The sequence below is a fragment of the Mycteria americana genome, chromosome 8 (assembly GCF_035582795.1).
Source record: "Mycteria americana isolate JAX WOST 10 ecotype Jacksonville Zoo and Gardens chromosome 8, USCA_MyAme_1.0, whole genome shotgun sequence".
NCBI classification, from domain to species: domain Eukaryota; kingdom Metazoa; phylum Chordata; class Aves; order Ciconiiformes; family Ciconiidae; genus Mycteria; species Mycteria americana.
Genome location: NC_134372.1, coordinates 29,719,423 through 29,740,272, shown reverse-complemented (window position 1 = coordinate 29,740,272; position 20,850 = coordinate 29,719,423). Strand labels below are relative to the sequence as shown.

The window sequence follows — 20,850 nt, the reverse complement described above, 5'->3', positions numbered from 1 at the left end:
GCGGGCCCAGCCCGGCCCTTTTCTAGCCCGGCCGGGCAGCAGCCTCGGCCGAGCGTTGCGTCCGGTGCGGGGTGGCGGTGGCTCCCGGCCCCGGGGTTATGTGCTGGGGTGATGGTCCCGCCGGTTGGCGCTAGGCTCCTCCCGCGCTCGGGAGGGAGCCCCTTCCTCAGCCTCCTCCTTCTCCTCCTGCTGCTGCTGCTCTGCTCTGGCGGCGGGTGCCTGCCGCGCCGCCGGCCCGCGGGGCCGCCCGTCGTGCTGGGTAAGAGCCGGGGGGCGGCGGTGCGTGCGTCGGGCGCCGTGGAGCGTGGTCAGTCCCGCTGCCTCTGCTGTTGCTCCCCTGGCAGGGAGGCGGCGGGAGGCCTGGGGCGCTGCGGAGCGCGGCGGGCACAGCTGCGGGGGTGCGCGTCCCGCCCGGCCGCCGCCGCTGCCCGGGGTCTCCGGGGTGTTTCGCCGAGCGGCCCCGCTTTATGAGCGCCTCGGTTGTTGCGGGTACCGGGGGGCGCTGGCGCTGGGCACGGAGCGTCTTCTCCGTAACTCTGCCCCGTCCCTGGCCCGGCCGTGAAAGCGCAAAATACAGACCCGGGTAGGGGGGGCCGGGCACCTCGCATCGCACGGGGGGGGAGGGGGGGGGGGGCAGGGGCACAAGCATGCTGAAAATATTAAGTTGCCTTCGCTTGTCAGTGGGTATGGGAAAAACAAGGCTCGCTTAAATACGTTCTTAGCTCATTAACTAAAACCAGATCCTTGCTTCTCAAGTTTTTACTCTATACGAACCTTTCATAAAGGAGGTTGGAGTCGGATGTGGAAAGAGGAGTGACTGGATGTTACAGTGGTCAAACTACAAGCGCTTTAAAAATAAGAGGTCTTTTTCATCACACAACATAGAAAATGAATATATTGATTACTGGCCTGTGGTTTCACCTGTTAACACAAAATAGTTTGTAACAAATATGTAGAAAATATTCATGTAATGGTTACTATGTAATGTTTGTTAGATGCTTTTTTGTATCCATTGATATGAAGAACTGTGAATAAATTTTAAGTGTTTTAATAACTTGGCTATTAAAACTGTAATTCTTAAGCATTCTAATATGTTAATTAAGTGCATTTGGTGATATTAATGTCAGTAGTCAGTCCTGTGAATGTATTCAGTGTGCTGTGTGTTCTTATGCGATTAACCTTGATGATAAAGGGGGAAGAAGAAGTGAGAAAATGGGAAAAATACTGGGAAAAGGATAATCACTGGCATGTCATTCAGTTTAAGCTCCATTTATTTATAATAATTTAGGCTCTGCTGTTGACTTTATTACTACTGTCACAAACTTCTGGCATAAAAGGGTAAACACTAAACAAGAACTTTTTTAAAGATGCTGTGTATCTCGGGACCACCATGTACAAATTCACAGTTATTAATAGATGGTTGAACTAACTGAGAGGATGTAGATTTGGGAGAAGAAACTGCAAAAGGATGTCCTAAGAGGCTGGAGTAAAAATGTGAACAAAAGATCTTTGTGTTCTGTCTGTGAAGGTTAGAAGCAATCTTTTATCCCATCTCTGTAATGCTGGGTTTTAGCAATAGGCTTTGGCACTTATTCCAGTGCAAGCTTCTTGATGACAAAGGTGATAGCGTTTTAGTTGCTGATCCAATATTCAACTCTAGCTATGAAGGAATCAAAGAAGATTTAAAAGCAATTGGGATAAAGGGATAGTGATTATAGAAGCATGGAGTTACTACTGATGGGTCTACTGTAAGTATATATGTTCCCTAAGGATGCTTTTAAAAACCATGGCTGAACTACATTTTGTTTTCCTAAGAGACATTCTGGTAACTACTGTGTGGCTGAGCACACACCCATCAGTGAGTGGTTTAAAACACAGACTTTCTTGCTGTTAAAGTGAATTTTCATCAAACACTACAGAACTTGCATCTCTTACTATTCTAGTCAATGTCTGCATTTTAAAACTTGCTGTTTTCTGCTGCCCAGTCCTGACCTGCCCAGAAAGTGAAGATTCAACGGATTTTAACACAAATAATTTTTCTGGGTTGCCTGTATGTTTGAGAAAGTAGGTGCTCTTAGGGAGTGATTGCTGTAACTTACTAATGTAAAATACCATGTTTTTGTGATGTATAGAAATGACCATCATAAAAACACCTGCACTAAGAGCTTAGCTTCAATTAGACATGACATGAGTAGTGAAGGTCAAACAAATAAAGGAGAGGAAGGAGTGACTGTCGGTCACTCACTGGTTCTGTATGAAATGTTCTCATCTTGATTCTAGTTAACTTTTCATGACCTTTTCCTCACCCGTCTTGCGTATGTGACATGTTAAGATAAGCTTTTTGGGAATTACTGTGATGAGGATGGTAGAAGGGTTTAGGAGAATCATTTAGGGAGGCATTCTAAGTGCTGGCTTAGCACAGATATTTGGGAGAGGGGAGAAAAACACTTTGCACTGGAATCACAAATGCAAAAGGAGATTGAGAGGTGTATGCAAGGCTGTCTGTGCAAGTGTGAGATGGTTTTGGGAGCCCATACAAGAGGTGAGATACAGAGTTGATCCTCCCGATTTATCAGGCTAGCACCTAGACCCTTAAGTCCTCATATATGTCCGTTTTTAAATATGTTTTTATCTTTCAGTAAATATGGTCTCATGATCTAAGCATTCACTCTTGAGGCTTGGAAGTTAAAACTCTTAAGTAGAAAGGAGAGTTAACAAGTTTGGTCTTATTCTGTGCATGGCAAGTTGGCCATCTGATCTTAAGGAATAAATAAAGAAGGAATGCTGTTTAAAGGAATGTTGTCAACATAATGACGATTTCATGTTTTAGACCAGTGATGTCACAAGACCCAGTGCAACTTGCTCTCAACTTTTTTGTGTAATGACCCTGCTTGCAGTTGAAACCTGTGCTTACCCAAGTAATGGAAGAGGAAGTAGAGCAGAGGCTTGCAAAATATGGGATGTTGCTTGTATATGGGTAACTTTGTTCTGCTCCCCAGGTACTAATAAAAATACTGCTTCTAGGAATCTCAATGAGCTGCTTGAATACAACCTTGCAAACAAATGAGCTGCTTGAACACAACCTTGTAACTATTGGCTGTAGTTGTGGTAGCAACAGATCTGAGATTTGTAGAGCACCATAACTGGCTGAGGTGAAGTGTGGTTCTGTGAAACAGCTAAGCCAATCTAATAGCTCATTAGTGCTCCCCCAGCTTTCCTTATGCCTGCTTATTGGCCACTTTGTGGAGTCCTTTGTCTTGCTAAAGCATGAGAAAAGTAACCTGTTGAGGAAGAAGTGATTAATTTTGTAGCTGAGTTATGTTAACGGAGGAGCTGGCACAAGGAATGTGGAGAGCGGCACCACTCTATTTGGATTAGGTTATTTTCTTAAGCTGGTCTGTGCATCATCAAATGGTGCCTCAGTAGCAGGAGCTACTATGCCTGAAGATCATGTTGGTACATACCAAGGGAGCAAGACCAGGGACCAAACTGACATGGGTAGTAACTGACAGCAAAATACTGCAACGCAATTGCTGTTTTCCCTGAGATTTAAATAACAAAGCATCAAAGAGTATTCATATAATAGTGGCATTAGAGAAGACACATGAGATAAAAGTCAAAACCTTACTTCCAGAGTTCTCCCTGAAGGCTTGATATCAAAGACACAATGCTTATTAAAATGTAAGGTGATTGTCTTGGAGTTCCTCTCTCAAGTGTTTTTAGGGGAAAAGGGGACTACTTAAGATACTGAATTGCTTTCATGCCTTTTTTTAAAGAGTTTCCTATTCAGCCAGGACAGCATATTCATACAGGAAAATCTTTTAAGAACCAGGACAACCTATGGAATGCCTCTGCTCTACTGGCAATATCTGCTAAAAATAGAGATAGATAGATATATTCTGTGCAAGTACTTCTGGATATCTGCTTCATGTTTACATGCAATTATAATATTTTTGCACTTCTCTTATCAGTTTGGTTATATATTCAACACACTTGTCTTCTAATGCTCGCAATAAGAAATTCCTTTATTTTGTGGCTGTTCTTCCTCCTTCATTTTCTCATATAGTCCATCGATAATCACTGCATACTATCTCATGTCTTATCAATTTTGGGAGCTGATAACCTGTCCTTATAAGATCAGCAGCGGATTCACTGAACTCTTTACCTTTTAGAGCTGACTCAACACAATTACTATATCAATGTTCTGATACCTTCTGCAAACAATTTGTTAGGTACTTGGCTAAAGTTTTCTAGAAAGACACCTAAATGAAGTTTGTTAATAATTGATTTACATGCAAAAGAGGTTTGTCTGTGAATTCCTGCTGACTGTTAATTGAGGTGCGTGTGTTTGTATGGTCAGCTGGCTAGATGTCAGGAGTGATTTAAATGTTTATGCCTCATGTGATCTGAGGTATCTAGGAGTATCATGTGAGATGTTGTTTGCTTTCTTGTTCCTAATTTTAAACACAAGCCTTTTCTGTGGCAGTCTGTTATTGAGTCTATGAGCTACTTCGAGACATTCTCCTTGGAGAACTGTGGTCAGAGTTTAAAATTAATTTTCTGGAAAATTTGGTTCATCTTGAAGGAAGGCTAATTTATAGAACCAAAAAGATGACAGTTATTTGAGGAAATTATACCAGTTAAAGTTACAATAGTTGATATATATCCAAAGGCATTTGCATCTCAGATATAGTAAAAATGTACCAATTGATGCCCTCTTTGCCACACAAACAATAGCTTGCCCCCCACCCCCTGCCCTAGTTATTATATAGGTACTATCTTTTTTCCAAATTAAATTTAAAATACCTTATTCATGGCTTTTGTTGAACATTCTTTTCTCTTTGTTTCCTGAGCGGTATTAAGGCAAGTCACTTTCCAGGGTGCAATTTGCTTACTGTCTTCTGCTGGGAACTGTGAATCAGTCATTAAGAGTTAAGGATGGTGATAGGCAGGAGTATCAGTATATCCTAAAGCTAGTTATTGTAGTTCCCAGACTTGAAAAAGTCTGTAACCTCTTTTAAAGTCTCAAATGAAATTTGTAAATGTGCTTCCCGTAAACTTTAATCAAACAAGAACACATCCCAGAAGAAGATCTACTAGTTTTGTCAGGGCTGTTGAGACAAAAACCAGCAAAGGATACTATAATATTGGAAGTGAATTGGGCTTATCGATGTATTAGAATGAGTTCTGTTGGGATTACCATCTTTGTGAAAAATGAGAATATGCTAGAACTGATAAATCATCAAATCTTACGGAAATGCTTTTCTGCTGTATGTGAAATCTCATTATATTTCCAAATGTTGCAGCTCAGAAGTCAATACATGTATGACACAACTGCAAATTAGGGAAGCAAGGGTACTTCTTGAGATCTTTTCTTGGACATCCAGTTTTAACTAGTGCTGATGTATTTTGCAGAACTTCACTTGCCAGTTATTTTGTACATTTATGGGGTCAGTCTGCAGGCTTTAAAAAGTAAGAACTTTCTATAATGTTTCTAGCAAAAAGGCTTAGAAACTACAGATAATGGTAGATGACAGGATGAGGAGAAAAATAACTTAAAGATTACTCTGCCCACAGATGCTTTCTGTGTATGGTCTGAAAGCAAAGGGAAATGTGGTTTGTTTTTTTTCTACTGCTTTCAAATTCCATCACAGAAAATTCAGAAAGGTATGTCCTTATCCTACAGAATTAATCTTCAGTGTGATCTTTTTTAACCTGTTACTTATCAAAAAGCTACTAAGTAGTTCTTCAGCCAAAATGTAAATAATTAACACTTAAATTATGTGGGGTGAGGACTGAAGATCTTGCATGTTTCTTTCCACAATCTGAAAAATCAAAATTTGCATTTTGTTCCCTATAGCTTCATCATGAACTCTCTTCAGCTTGCAGAATATACTTTAGAAAATAAAACACAAGTTGTGAATTAGTAATTAGGAGTTTCACTGTTAGTATGGAAATATAAACCTGAAAACCTTTTTTTGTTTATAAAGCAGGGATTAACAAAAAAACCCAGGCACTATACCTGTACATGAGACTATTTTTTAACTGCAGTACTGTATCTTGGTACAGGTGGACCTTGCCCCTTATCTTTTGTTTGGAATTAAATAAATTACCACTTTTCAACTTGTTCCTTGTCATCCCTTGGGTAAAAATTAGTATGTAATATTTCTCATCTTCTGCTCTGAACTGGACACAGAAGCACAGCTTCTGTCCTCAAGAAGCTTGAAGATAAAAATATCTTAATCAAATTAAACTTGCAGTTAATCTAAGATCACTCCGTTACTTTGTACAGTTTCCTGCTTTCAGTACTCTTGTTGATAAATGTATCTTGATTATAATCTTAAACTTCTTCAGTTATGAGTCTTCATACTCTGAGTGGGAGCATTTGTGATTATTTGAGTGCTGTTTGGAAACCCAGCAAGTTCTTAGAACTCTGATACTGCAGAGGTTTGTTTAAGTTTTTTGAAAGGTATCTTTGCTGGAAGAACTTGATTTTTACCCAAGGAAATGAGATTCTGGGGTAAAATAAAATGTCACTCTTCTACTTTCTTTTGCATTGAAACTGAAGACAAAACCTGTTCTGTCCTTGGCAGGTCTGCTGCTGAAACTGGCCAGCTGTGAATGATTGATATAAATAGAATTAGGTTCTGTTCCTTTTCTAATTCAGAGCACTCATACAACGCAGGCATGAGACTGTGGAACAAGCTGTTGCCTTATAGTTCTATAAGCAATAACTAAATGGCATTTTGTGAGGTTACAAGACTGAACTTCAGTAAACTCTTTCTAGGGTGTGATGCAATACTAAATCTCCCTTACTATGCTTTCCAGTATATCAGAGTCCTTGAAATATGACCTAAAATAAACTGTGGTCAGCTACTGGGTCTTTTAACGTTTCACTTAAGACCACAGAAATAAAACCACAAAAAACTTAATGAGAAAGTAGGGGTAGTTAATAAAGAAATCCTGAGGTATAGCTTTTGTGGTGAGGCATAACCTGCAGTGGTTGAAGGTTCTAAGGTCTATACTTAGTCTGAAGTTCTGTCCTTTTTCAGTTCTGCAATAAGTGTTTCTCTGAAAGCATATCTGGCTTTCCAGTTAAATTAAGTGTTCCACTAAAAGACATTATCTCTTTTTTTTTTTTTTAAACCATTGCTAAGTATCAGTGTTCTATAGGACTTAAACTGTTTTGATTAAATAATTTACTGAAGCGGGGGGAAAAAAAGCAACCATATGGGTAGGCCTGCATTAAAAAACTTTAAACATTGACAAGTAAATAGGATACAGTTATGCACACCCAGAAAAGGTGGGGGGGTGTGGACCTGAAAGGGGCAAGGGGAACCCTTAAGAAGTGCCAAACTCCTGAATTTTTCTAATACAGAGAAACGTTTCAGTTACTAAAGTATCTTTGCCTTTCTGGTTCTTGAGGAAAAAATGATTAAACATAACCAAATGTAAGAAATTTCTCTGGAAACTTGCTGCTGAAAGTTCTAAGAGCATTTTTTAAGCTTAGTTCTAATTTAGAAATAATATTCCTCCCTCTATCTAGTGTTTAAAATAAATAAAGGAAAATAAAACTTCATCAAAGGAATACTGGCATTCAGTGTATGCCTCAAGAACGGTGTACTTCAGAGAAGGTGCAAATACAAGACCCTTCCCTCCAAGTATTACTGATGTAATGTATCAAGAAAAAAGTTAACATCAAAACTGTTGTTGCATCCAAACCTGAATGGAAAGGATATGAAACTATATTTGGATTATTATGGTAGTGGTTGGAGGTGAAGAAGTGAAAATAAAAAACACAAATAGAGCTTTTTTCACTTTTCACATTTTTTCAATGTCAAATTGATAGTTTGCAGGCAACTCTTTAAAAAGAACAGAAAGACTTGCATGTGCAGTTGTAATACTCGGGGCGGGGGGGGGGGAATTCTTTTAGAAAGATTCGATTTGGACTTTAAAACACAGATAACATCTGAGACCATCTGTTCTTCATACCCAAGGCCTAGCATGATCTGTTCCTACATAGTCTGCTCTTTGAAGTTATGAACTGTTGATCCAGAATTATTTTACATGGTGGTTCCTCAGCTAATGATTTTTGAAAATCTAAATATTTTCAGTGGCAAATGTGCATGCAGTACTTTGTTCTTATGTAATATTTTTTATCCAGTTACAAAACTTAATGGTATCTCTGGATGCAGTGATATTGCATATGAGGGCTACAGTATTAAGATGTGTATATTATAATGTAAAATGTTAACACTTTAATTTTAAGTGTTTCCTTTTAATATCTTTCAGTTCCGGGGGACTTGGGTAATCAGTTGGAAGCAAAGTTAGATAAGCCATCAGTAGTGCACTATCTCTGCTCTAAGAAGACAGACAGTTATTTTACACTCTGGCTGAATTTAGAATTGCTTCTGCCTGTCATCATTGACTGTTGGATTGATAATATCAGGTAAGATCAGAAATGTTGCTCTCTGCAGTTATCTCCTTTCCTTAGACTGACGTGCTTTCTACAGAATGCCTGCCTTAAACTTTCTTTTCTGATTCAAGACCGGTGAGAGAAATGACTTGGAATTCTGCTAGGTAGAGTAACAGGATGAATTGGAAGATGTGGCTCTGTTGCATCTGAGGTAGCTGTTCATCACTGATGAAAAGCGGAGGTTCTCTTAGTTTCTTCCACTTTCTCTCCTACCAGTTACCCAGTGTTGGTCTGGGCACTTATCAGATGCTTCTGTTGGCTTATATAAACCAGAACATTTTCTGCTTCTTTAAGTTGAAGTTTTGATGAGGCAAGGGGGAAGGAGGTATATTGGGCAGCACAGAGGGGACAGGCAGGAGGAGTGTGAGCTTGCACTTTTGCTGGCAATGTGTCATTGGAGAGCAGTCTCCTGGGCAGCTCAGATGTGAGGCCCTTCAAGAGCAGTCTGGAAGTCTCTTTCCAGAATTATTTTGGTTTAAAACATTGCCTAATTTAAAGCTTCCAGACTATTTCATCGTTCAATCTGCATCATTAGTGTTCCTGTAAAACTCATATAAATATCTTTATGAAAACAAGAAGTATTTAGCTTGTACAATTTAAAAATATTGTATTGGCATGTTGCTCTTCTATGTGAATATACCAAGCTGTTGTGTAGTTGTACCTCTGCTTTAAGTCTTGCTATATGCCTTACAGGTTAGAGAGATTTTTGGTGTGTGATGATTTGAGTATCAAGTCAGATTCTAAGACTCCATCTAGGGGTAAAAATTTACATTCAGAAATGGCAATTGTATTGATATGGTATTAAAACCAAACAAACCCCCAACAACAATAACAACACCCCCTTCCCTGACCCAATGCTCCAGATTCTTCATATATCAAATTGATTTGAGAAGTATCTACAAAACACTCAATACCTCTATGTTTCCTGAGGTACTAATTGTTATTAGTCAAGAAATATCAAGTACTCCCTTATGCTGGTATCGATGTTCTTCTTAAACAGAAATGAATTATTTTTATCTAGGAATCTTTTTCTGATAACTGATTTTACAGGTATTTTATCTTCTACTGCCACATTCTTATGTTCTTGACAAGTTTTCTCCATTATGTGGCTTGACACAAAGTGAAATGATATGGAACTATATAAAGTAGCTTATATTCTGAAGTTCAGCCACAATTCTGTATACTCAGTTTTATAGAGAAGATGGGTCTCAGATTCTACATGTAAAGCATTAAACTAATTAAAGTAATTGTTTGCATTGTGTAACCTCTTAGCCATTAGAGTACTCTTATCATGTCTGCCTGTTAGGTTGGTTTGGCTTTTTTTCTTCTGAGTAATAGCACTTAAAGTTCTTGTTACGGCACTCAGAATGTAAGACCCAATGTAGCTGAGAGTTGTCATGTGGTAATACGACATGTTTCATGCTTTTCTCTCTTCTTTTTTATTCCTCCCTGCCCCCCCAGGCTGGTATATAATCGAACAAGTAAGATTACAGAACCACCAGATGGAGTGGATATCAGAGTCCCAGGTTTTGGGCAGACGTTTTCCTTGGAATTCCTTGACCCAAGTAAAAGGAGCGTTGGTATGTACAAGCTGTGTCTGAAGTGCTTTGTCACTTGTAGGATTTTTCTAATGTGTCTTTTTACAACAAGCTACTGAAATGTGATTTCAAATTACAGTTCTGTTTAGAAGTAGAAAAACAGATTTTTTTTTTTTTTTTGTAGTAGGGTAGCACATGGCTCACTTTGCAATGAAAACACTTAAAAGCATTGTATTGTTTCATCTGTTTGGCCTGATAGATTGAGACAAGAAGATTCCATGTTATTTAGTCTTGTGCTAAATTTAAGTTTCCTGGATGAAACTTGAGTAGGCACTGAGGAGGCAGACACTTTTGGAAAATGAGATGGGTTGAGTAGTAAATTCTGTAACTGAAGCTTGACAAGCAAAACCAAAATAAAACCACTTTATTTCAGCTTAGTTGGGAGTAAGATGTTCTTTGGCCTTAAGAATGAGTTAATGGGCTTGGGAGATACAGTACCACACTCTGTAGTTCCTTGTCTTTTGTCGGTGTCAGAATAATTGTGTAGTTACATTTATGCTGCAAAAGATTTCTGCAGTAATGTGTTTGCAGGGGTTTTTTGTTTACTGTTTTTGTAGAAGTCATCTTTCAGAAAACACTGAATTTGATAAGCTTTTGTGAGGAGTTGTTACCTGTGGATGAAGATTTAAGTAACTTTAATAGTAATGCACTGAACTTCACAGGCTTCATAGCATGGATTTCTTTTTCTTTTCTGTAGGGAGCAATCCCCAAAAGGGCAGTAATGTGCTTAATGAACTTCACTAGATGACACTTACAACTAGAACAGGGCCATATTTAAAATTGCCTGTGTTCACTTCAGGGACTATGTGATAAGCATTCAAGACTAGGATGTTTTGACAGTTAATTTTTTTCAACTGTTACTAGATGCATTTAATTGTGGTAATACAATTATGTGTCAAAGCTTGTAATATGTAACATGTTTCAATATATAGCCAGCCTGCAAATGTTTCCCTTCTTTGCCATTAAAGCATTACGTTCAGTCACTTCAGTCTTAGTCCACTACCTGATAGACAGAAAAATAGTTTTGGGGTAGTTTCCAGAATTTTGGGGTACACTGTAAGCATTTGTTTCCAAGAATAGATGTTGGTGAAGTCCAGGCCAGCCTTTATGAATGTATTTTATACCCTACCTGAAGTTAACTTGCAAGCAACAAAAGCTAGGACTCTAATGTAGTAATTCTGAGGTGTATTCTTTACAGTTCAAGGGTAAGACACATTTCTGCTGAGGAAAATTTATCTGTTCTGTGTATGCCACGCTTTGCTGCTACACTTGTTTGATAGATCAGCCAACGAGTAAGAATTTTTAATAATGGTATTCTCTTGCTTTTGGGGGACAGCGAGCATAACACATTTTGAATATGCAGCTTTCTAGATTGTCAAAGACTATAAGACTACAGTTTTAATTTCTATATATATGGTATCAGAGCTAATGCCTCCAGAACTTAGTTTGTTTTGCGATAGCGTTTGACGGCTGCTTCTAATACTAATCTTTTCACTGTTCTGTTTCTCTCTTATCTAATGTCCACAGGCAGTTACTTTTATATGCTGGTGCAGAGTTTAGTAGATTGGGGCTACAAACGTGATGAAGATGTAAGAGGAGCACCTTATGACTGGCGAAAGGCACCAAGTAAATAACACATTGTTACTTGAACAAAATTTTGACTCTCCCAACCAGCAAATAATGTTTTGGGTCTCTTCTCCCATCCCACCTGTACAATTATACTTAATACCTTAATTTTGACTAGTTCTTGGGGCCTGGATACCCTCGGACCCAGATGAAAGCTCTGTCATGTGGTTTCTTTTTTTTTGCTTTAAACAACTTGCTACTTAAGACTTGCTTAAAAACAAAACAACAAAAAACCCACGCTACCAAAACACATCCCCACAAACACCCACCCCTCCCACTTAATACTGGAATCCCGAAGCTCTGCATTATTAATTCTACAGACAGTTTCAAAAAATAACCTTTTAAAGAATTGTGTTGAAGTTCAGCATTCACAATTAATAATTATAACTGTGTAATCTGCGTATGTTTACTTTAGATGAGAATGGAGACTATTTTGTGGCCCTTCGCAAGATGATAGAGCTAATGTATGAGCAGTATGGAAGTCCTGTTGTCTTAATTGCCCACAGTATGGGTAATATGTACACCCTCTACTTCCTCAACCATCAGACGCAGGAGTGGAAAGACAAGTACATAAAGGATTATGTGTCATTAGGTGCTCCATGGGGAGGAGTGGCTAAAACTCTCCGTGTGCTGGCTTCAGGTAGGTAATTTGAGGGTTTGCAATGTATTTTGTTAGTAGTGCAAGAGACTAACTGGTCTGTTAACTGTAAGACTGGAGGTAGAGAGTTTAAGATACTATGAAATTAAAAGTAATTTTGTCATAAGTGATGGCAACTTGATGTTTCAAGCCTTGTGACCAGACTATAATTCTTTATGTTCGTGGGAGTGGACTAAGTTTGTTTTTATATGCCTTAATCAGGAACTGTGTCCCCTCTTGACCTCTCCTAACCTCTTTTCAGCAGATTGTTGTGTCATCTGCTGTTTGGCCTCGTGTCTTCTATTTCTGTCACTTCTGCCTCCAGCCTGATTGCTCTCTGTTCAATATTGCAAAGGTAACAAGGACTCCAGAGCATTCAGTAGTTTCCTTATATTAATGATCACACAGCTACTTGAGGTTCATGTTAAAGGAAACTTGTAGACATGGTGGTGCAGTGGTGCCCACAGCACAAATGCCTGTCAAAAGTTATAACTCTACAGATAAGGAAAGTGAATCTTTGAGATCTTGGGTTTAGCATACTGGATATGCCTGAGACTAAAAAAAATTGAATAAAGCAGCATAATGTATTTCCCTAAGTAAGTGCAAACAACCAGTGGAAAAAGTTCACTTACCCCATCATGTGATACCATAATTATTTCATGTGCTTTGACATTTAGTTCATGATGTTTCTGGCTTGCTTATTTTTAACTTGTTTCTGACTTGTTAACTTTGGATATCACTGTCTTTTTCCTAAACAAAGCTGACATCAGAAACTGGACTTCATCAAAATGCAGAACACACAGCAAGTGCCAGCCATGCATGGACAGATCCAAGAATACGTTGCTTAGCAAAGGCATTTGATTCTGAATAGTAGTGCACAGCTCGGTTACTAATTAGAAAACTTAAACTGGATGTTTGTGAGTTATACATTGTTAAATCTATTGCAATGGCACTGTAAAAATTGATTTCCCTTTTCCCACAGGCTTTGTATGACAAGTTTGCATGCTACAGAAATGTAAGGGAGTGAGCAATGTTAATGTTGCCTTCATAAAATTCCACATGATTATATAAAATTCCATAGTCCCAGATTTCTGTTGGATTCAACTTTTGTGCTTCATACCTTGTGTATCCTTTCTAATGCATCTCATCCAAAGTGGCTAGCATGTGCTAACATGTGCTAACAAATGCATAATGAATAGTGAAATTTCTACTAAAATGTAGTCACATCTCTTAATCTGTATGTCTGTTGTACTAAACTCCACGTTTTAGAGCAGAAATTTAAGAATCATGTAGGAAAGTTAAATGAGCAGAACGTAATATCAGAATGCACATTTTTAGGCTAGTTCTGTCTCAAATATCTGTAGTAAATCACCACCATCAGGCATTAACACTTGGATTACATTAATTTATTAAAGAGTTTCTAAAATTGACATTATCAAGCTGTTAGTATGTGGATTGCTGCAGGAAAGGCAAGGAAAGCTATGAATGCATTCTTTCTGTTCCCATTCCTGTTTATAATATGGTAATGGCTAGGAACTTCAAGTCAAATCCACAGTTGTGTTATCAAAGTGGTAAACAATACACAGGTGGAATTATTTTCTCTAGATCTTCTGTGATACTTTCTGCTACTTATTCATGTGCTTTACAGGATCAATACTTCCGTCATTACAATTCCAGTGCCAATAAAGTGAGGATGTTCTTCCCACTACAGCGAGTAAAGACACAAAGTTCACTGTAGTGGTTGGTTTGTTTTTGTCAGCTTGAGATGCTAGCAGTGTCTTCCTTAGGTCTAATATTTTGTTCACTGTAATGTCAGTGAATGTTGTGCCTGCTGACTTAAGCATGGTCTTGGCCATACAGTACTTCTGCACTTCAGGGAAAAGTAAAGGATTTGATAAACATTTTGTAACAGTCCTGTAAGAGAAGGCTGGAATACTCAGGTTCTGTGTTTGATTATTCTACTGGAAATAAATTTTGTACACATTCCCTTCATTGTTCAATTCAGAACTCGGGCTTTCTTTGCTGAAAACTGCCAAGTAGTATTCAGTAGCTTAGTCATGAGTGTGCACAGTTAAGTATTTATACCACACAGTAATACGAAACACGTTTTTTCAGGACCTTTGTGATTCTGGCTCTGCTCTTTTGAGTTTCCTTTTTATCTGTTTCAGAGTTATACTAGCAATGCCTCCATATAGCCCTCCTAAAGGTGGCATTAAAGACTGTGCTTTAGGTCTCCTTGCTGAAGCAATAGTGCCACCTTACGGAACTGAAAAATATACTTTGGTGCTATTTCAGGAATAGTGGTTTTGGTTTCAGTATTTCAATTTTTATGGTGTGGTTGACCTGCATCACTACATGCTGTAACCACCTGGACCTAATAAATGAAAATCTGATTCCAGGTTCAGCTGACAAAAGAATTGAGGTGTGCCAGCTGTTGTAATAATGGAAAATAGGTCTGATCAGACAGTCACCACAAAAATAAACTCGGATCTGTCTCGGGGCTTTTTTAAATTTGTTTCTAGTAATTGCTATATCTGCCATTTATTAAGCAGCTTTTACTTTTGTGAAGATGCAAGAACAATGGTTAAAATATGAAGAAAGATGCATATAAATTATAACTTAGTCATGTGTTAGTTTGAGCCATCTTTGGAACAAACTGCTAAGAAAACAATGGACTTGATGTCTACAAAAATTCTTAATGTTCTGGTCAAACACTAGTTCTGAAGTAAGAGTAAGTCTAAATTTGGTAAATGTAACAATTTTGTAGTTTATTGGGTATTGGGTAATTTAAGACCTTTATTGATAAGCTCTAGCTCTCTAGACTTTTATATTAAGAAAATGTAATGCCTTGGAAAAGCTTGGCCAGCTGAAAGCATTTCCCAAGTATAGTAGTTATCAGCTGGTCTTTCAAGACTTGTTGGTTTTGTCTGTCCCCCTGTGCCCTGGCAAAGATGTAGTTTGTTACCAGAGCTGCTAGAAAATATTAGTGCTACGTTAGAGAACCTGTGTTCTGAGCAACACAAGTATTTTAGCAGTCTTGAAATGCTGACTGGAAAGGAAGATGCTGATATTGGCAATGTTTCCATGGTTCCCACCAGAAGCTAACAAGCTCTAACTCTTCTTTTGCCGAAATACTACGAATAGAGACTGAATTGGTCACTGAGTGCAGCATTCTTACTTGATAGCATAAGCAGAGACAGTAATACTTGCTTTCCTTCTGTTTCCTTTTATGACAAGGTATCTTTTTAGGTAACTATTAAGAGTCTGCCATTTTCTTTCAATTGTAGGTATGTTCTGTTAGGCTTTGTTATGAAGGGAGTTATAAACTGGTTATAAACTGGTAAAACACTATGCCAAATGGTAAATAAACCTTATAGTAATTTTTATAGCTATCCTGGATGAAATACTACTACTGTTTTGAATGTGCAAAACTTTAAACATTTTGTTAAGCCTATAAAGTCTCTTCATGAGTTCTTACATGTGTGTGGATAGTAGTATTTATCTGTTATTTCAGCAAAAACATGACCTAGGTACCAGAATCACTGTAAAACACATTTCCAGAAGAGCATTTAAGACAAAACTCACCAATGGTATAAATAATGCCTAATAAAAGCTGATTTCATACTTGGCTAATATAGGAAATATTTTCGCCTTTAGAAAGGAGCATATTGGAGAGGCAGCAGTGTTCTTGGTTTGCCAGTCATTCATTCATCAACTTGTATTTAAATTTGTAAGTTATCAGAAGTTAGTTTGCAGAAGTTAGTTATAAAGACAATCATAAATGAGGAAAACCTCAAATTGTCACTGTAAGCAAAGGGAATAATCTTTTTATTCATGTTATCACTGTGAGTGGTAGTAATTGCTGCTGGTTGAGATTCATGCATTGCTTTGTGTATAATGAAATTCCACTTCTTTTTTTAAGGTGACAACAATAGAATACCTGTTATCAGTTCTCTCAAGATTAGAGACCAGCAGAGATCAGCAGTTTCCACAAATTGGATGCTCCCCTACAACTACACATGGCCTCCAGATAAGGTCTTTGTAAGCACGCCTACAGCTAACTACACTGTTTGTGATTACCAAAAATTCTACAGGGACATCAATTTTGAAGATGGCTGGCTCATGAGACAAGACACTGAACCCCTGGTCTACCAGATGACACCACCTGGTGTGCGCCTACACTGTCTTTATGGTACTGGTGTGGAAACACCTGATTCTTTCCATTATGAAAGTTTTCCTGACAAAGAACCCAAGATTCTTTACAGCGATGGGGACGGTACAGTAAACTTACAGAGTGCCTTGCAATGTCAGAAGTGGGTGGACATGCAAAAACAGGAAGTGGTGATATTTGAGCTTTCAGGAAATGAGCATATTCAAATGCTATCCAATGATACTACTATCTCCTATGTGAAAAAGCTGCTTTTTGATTTGTGATACCTTGTGTTGACAGTTATTTTCCTCACCTGTGATGCCTTCCCTTAAATATGGGAAAATGCCTTTTAATCCCTTGATATTTAGATATTTGAATTATTTATTTTGTTTGTTTTTTTTAAGGCTGTGTTCAAAAGTTGTTTGGTGTCCTAAATGATCATTGTCTCTGATTTGTGTTTATGATGCTTCATGGTATTTTCACATTCTGCAAATTTGGCCAAATATGCATTTTGGTGCCTCTGGTGTTGTGTCCAATATTCATACAGACTTTCGTTTGGAGATTGTGCAGCCCCTTGGCACATACTACATAGAATCACAGATATCCGAGTTCCTTTGTGTAGTCTTTGCAGGGTTTAGAGTGGGAGGGCTAGGAAGGATTGCAATTTCAGATGACCATAAAAAAGGGCATGATATTAATCATGGAAGCATAGTAAACTTTTTAAAGGGTTTTGCATATTCTGATCCACAGTTCCCAGTACCTGAGTTTGTAAATGTGCATATCTACTAGGTAAGATAGGGAAGAGGTCTGCCTTGTACTGTACTACCTTTGTCATAATCTAGCCTTTCTTTTATTACAGTTTTTTGGGGAAAAAAGATGTGTGAATTACTTGAAGCTTCTTATTAGGTACCTTTTTGGGTTTTTTAGAAGAAGAAATTGTTTGCTTATCAACTTCTAGAACCTGATTACATACAATCTGGAGTCTGAGGAATTCTCACCTTGTGCTTTATTTATCAATGAGGGAAAGAAGCTAAACGGTGGTTGGTGTTGCAATAACCGTAGCTGTGTGGAGTAGCACATAAATTAAAGCTAATTGAATTGAATACTGGCAAACAAATACAGTGAAGAATTGCATTTCTGGGTGAAAAATGATCTCCTATAGTGGAAATGATAATGGATGGTGGGCATTAATTCAAAAAGAAAAGGGAACTTCCTGAAACGGGGTGGGGAATGGAAGCTAGCGTAATACAGTATGAAGTATAACCCTTGTTCTCAGTCAAATACTTAGGCTCTGATCCAGTTAATGATCAAGTAGTGATTGGATCAACATTGCATTCAGCTGAAAAGAAACTTTACATTTTAAGAGTAAAATTCATTTTCCATAGATTACGAGTTTTACTATTGCTGTTTCAAGCAGTTGGGATACACTGTTACTTAAACGTTTCTGTAAATTGCTGAACATGCAACTCTGTTAATTTCCTACAGTATTGTTTTACTGAATGTTTAAAAAAAAAAAATTTCAACTCTGAACTCCATAGAAATGATAGCCTGAAGGCCATCATATCTAGTACCTTGATTACAGAAGTCCTGTTGGAGAAATAGTTTCACTCCAAGACTTTCTTTTGCTTGCTTTAAAACCAGTCACCCAGTTAGACTGCACTTAGTTTTCTGAAAACACCATTTTCAATGCTTTCAAAATGCTAGGTCCTCCAAGAAAAATGTTTTAAGAGTTTCAGAAGCTCATCAGAACTATTGAGGATTCATTACTTAAACTGCAGTTGTCTAAAGGGTAAAGTTTTAAACTATTTTGGTAGCATGCATAAAATGTTTGCTGCCAATAAATGTATCAATAAGATGTGTTGAAATGACAGGCTTGAACTCTTTTTGTTACTGTAGAATGCAAACGTTTTGGCACAGGAGGTAGGTTAAGGCTTTAAGTTTTAATTCAGAAATGACTTGTAAATCCAGAACAACTTGAACGAGGGTCATGGATAAGCTAAATATCTTCCTAGGTTTTAACTTTCTTATGTAGCTTCATTTTCCCCCTGCATTTTCCCTATTACTGTTGTTGAGGGAGAGTACCCATTTTCCTGATTTTTAAAATGGAATGTTTATCTTGTCCTCAGTTGCCCAGGAACCTACAGTTCAGCAGCAATGTTGCCTTGACTTTTCCAGAGTAGGCACTGATTTGCCCCAAGCCATTTGTAACTGGTAACTGTTGAAATGGAGGAAAAAAAACAAACCAAAACAAAAAAAACCCCAAAAAAACCCCCAAAACCCCCACAACCCACCCACCCCCCTCCCCGGTCCTCTAGCCAACTGCTCTATCTTATGCAGGGCTGTCAGCTGGATAAGCTTCAGGCTTGTGTTCCAAGACTGCTCAAAGATGATAAAGCTCTTCCTGTGGTCTGACTCAATTTTTTTAATAAATTGCTATGTTACCAGTTTACAACAGAAAGAAATTACAGAAAACAGTTTATCACAATCTGTATTTCTTGCTGAAGCAGAATGCCTGTTAATAAGCACTGGAATGAGTGGAGCTGGAGGCAGTGTTGCAGGATACAACCATCGGCATCAAGGGCTGAAAAAATGAGAAAAGAACACAGCTAAACAGTTCTTAACCTGATCTGAAGAATGATTCTGAGCTTCATTTAGATCCTTACCCATTAATTGGTGGCATTTTCAGTCTCATACCAAGAGTTTAGCTTCAGGGTTTTTCGGGATTTGAAGTTCCAAAATACATGATTCCAAAAGATGCACTTTCTTTTTTATTCTCTTTTCCTTTACTACTTTTTTAATACTAATTTTTGTGCCCCAAAAGGGAAAAAAACCCTCTTATTCTTTTCGAACTTTGGCAGCCTAGTACTGTGTTTCTGAGATCAGTTGACTGTATCTTTTAACCTAAAGATTTGTAAATCAGCTTTCCATTAGTAGACAAGCCCTAGGGTGTGTTTGTTTAAATAAACTTGTGTTAGTTAACCTGGTAAAATGAAGCTGGAAGGGCTTTTTGTTTGTTTTTTATGTTGTTTGTCACTAGAAAGCCTTGTTGTGCAAGAATGTGTGTACCTGAGTTTTAAGTACTGTGTTAAAGCAAGCACAGTATTTCTGGTGAGATTTTGATTGGATGTGATGGTTCTGCAGGCTATAGTTCTGTTTTATGTCCAGAAGTTGTGATTTTTCTACCAAATCATCTTCAGCCCTTTCATTTTCAGTTTCTTACATATTAGAATAGAGTTCTTATTGAAAAGTGAATGCAGCAAGTAAACTACATTATTCTAGTCATTGAAACCGAACCACTTTACTCAGCATGTTGAGAAGTGCTTACTCACTACAGCATGTTCCTCTACAAGGCAAGAGTATTTAGCATTACTGTTGCAGGCCTGCTAGAGCCATGTGCACTTGAGCATTCTAGATTCTTGTTGGGGTAGAGGTCTGAAATAAATCTTAAGGAGAAGAGAATGTGGCACTCCCTTAGGAGGACTAACTCGGGTGCTTTGCCACACTGCACAGTTGAAATGTTTGAATTTACGGACATATCTGTGTTATACCTAAAACATATCGATCATATCTCTCTCTTTGCATAATTTTTACTTTGTTTTATTCTTCCAGGATGTTTTGAGAAACCAAAAATAGTCTTGAGGACCAAATGTGTTTCTTTTTTGACAGAATGTATAGAAAATGCTGAAGAAGCTTTCAGCTGTCATTGTAATACTTCTGAAGAGGTTCAGAGTCACTGTGTGATTCTGTTTAAAAACAGAAGGCTTCAATAACTAGCAATAATTGCAAAGGACTTGCAGACCAAAGGAAGGAATGTTTGGTATTAAGGTAGTTCTTGGAGCACAGTGTGTTCAAGGCCCTCTTAAATTCAGGGAATGTTTGGCAATGACTTTGCTGCTCTACACTTAACAGTATTTTGTACAGAACGTATTCTGAGACCTAGCATTTTATATGCTCTTTTTGTGTATGAATGTGTTCAATAGATTTTGAATATTTTATTGTCAAACTTTGATAACATAATAAAGTTGATCTAATACAGCTTGTCTGCTATTGTGAATAATGTGTTGTCTCACTGCTCAGATGGAATGTCAACTTGTTGCTGTTTTTCTTGCCCGTGGATGCTTGATGTCCCAGTAATTGCTTCTTGGTTCATCTCCCAAATGCACCTACTGTCTTGTGGTACATTTGGAGTTCTCTGTTAATTGTTCTTGAATTTATGGACATGTGGGACTGAGATTATTCAATTTCTGCTTCTTTCTTGCTTATCTCCGGGGGGGGGAGGAAGGGGGGAAGGGATGCCTCATGCTCCTGTTCAGGTAATCATTTTGGAAATCCTGAAGTGTCCTAAAGGCTTGCAGTTGCCTTT

At 38.2% G+C, this 20,850-nt stretch overlaps 1 protein-coding gene across 2 annotated transcripts; it reads left to right on the top strand.

The window, feature by feature from the left end:
• The first annotated feature begins 32 nt into the window (after positions 1-32).
• Positions 33-20,522, top strand: PLA2G15 (phospholipase A2 group XV). Of its 2 annotated transcripts, XM_075510570.1 has the most exons (6): positions 33-259; positions 8,293-8,449; positions 9,938-10,056; positions 11,602-11,700; positions 12,116-12,340; positions 16,260-20,522. In XM_075510570.1, the coding sequence occupies exons 1-6, from the start codon at positions 112-114 to the stop codon at positions 16,769-16,771; spliced, it is 1,260 nt and encodes a 419-aa protein (XP_075366685.1). In that variant the 5' UTR covers positions 33-111; the 3' UTR covers positions 16,772-20,522. The 2 variants fall into 2 exon arrangements, with proteins under 2 accessions (XP_075366685.1, XP_075366687.1); XM_075510572.1 differs by lacking the exon at positions 12,116-12,340.
• The last annotated feature ends 328 nt before the right edge of the window (positions 20,523-20,850 follow it).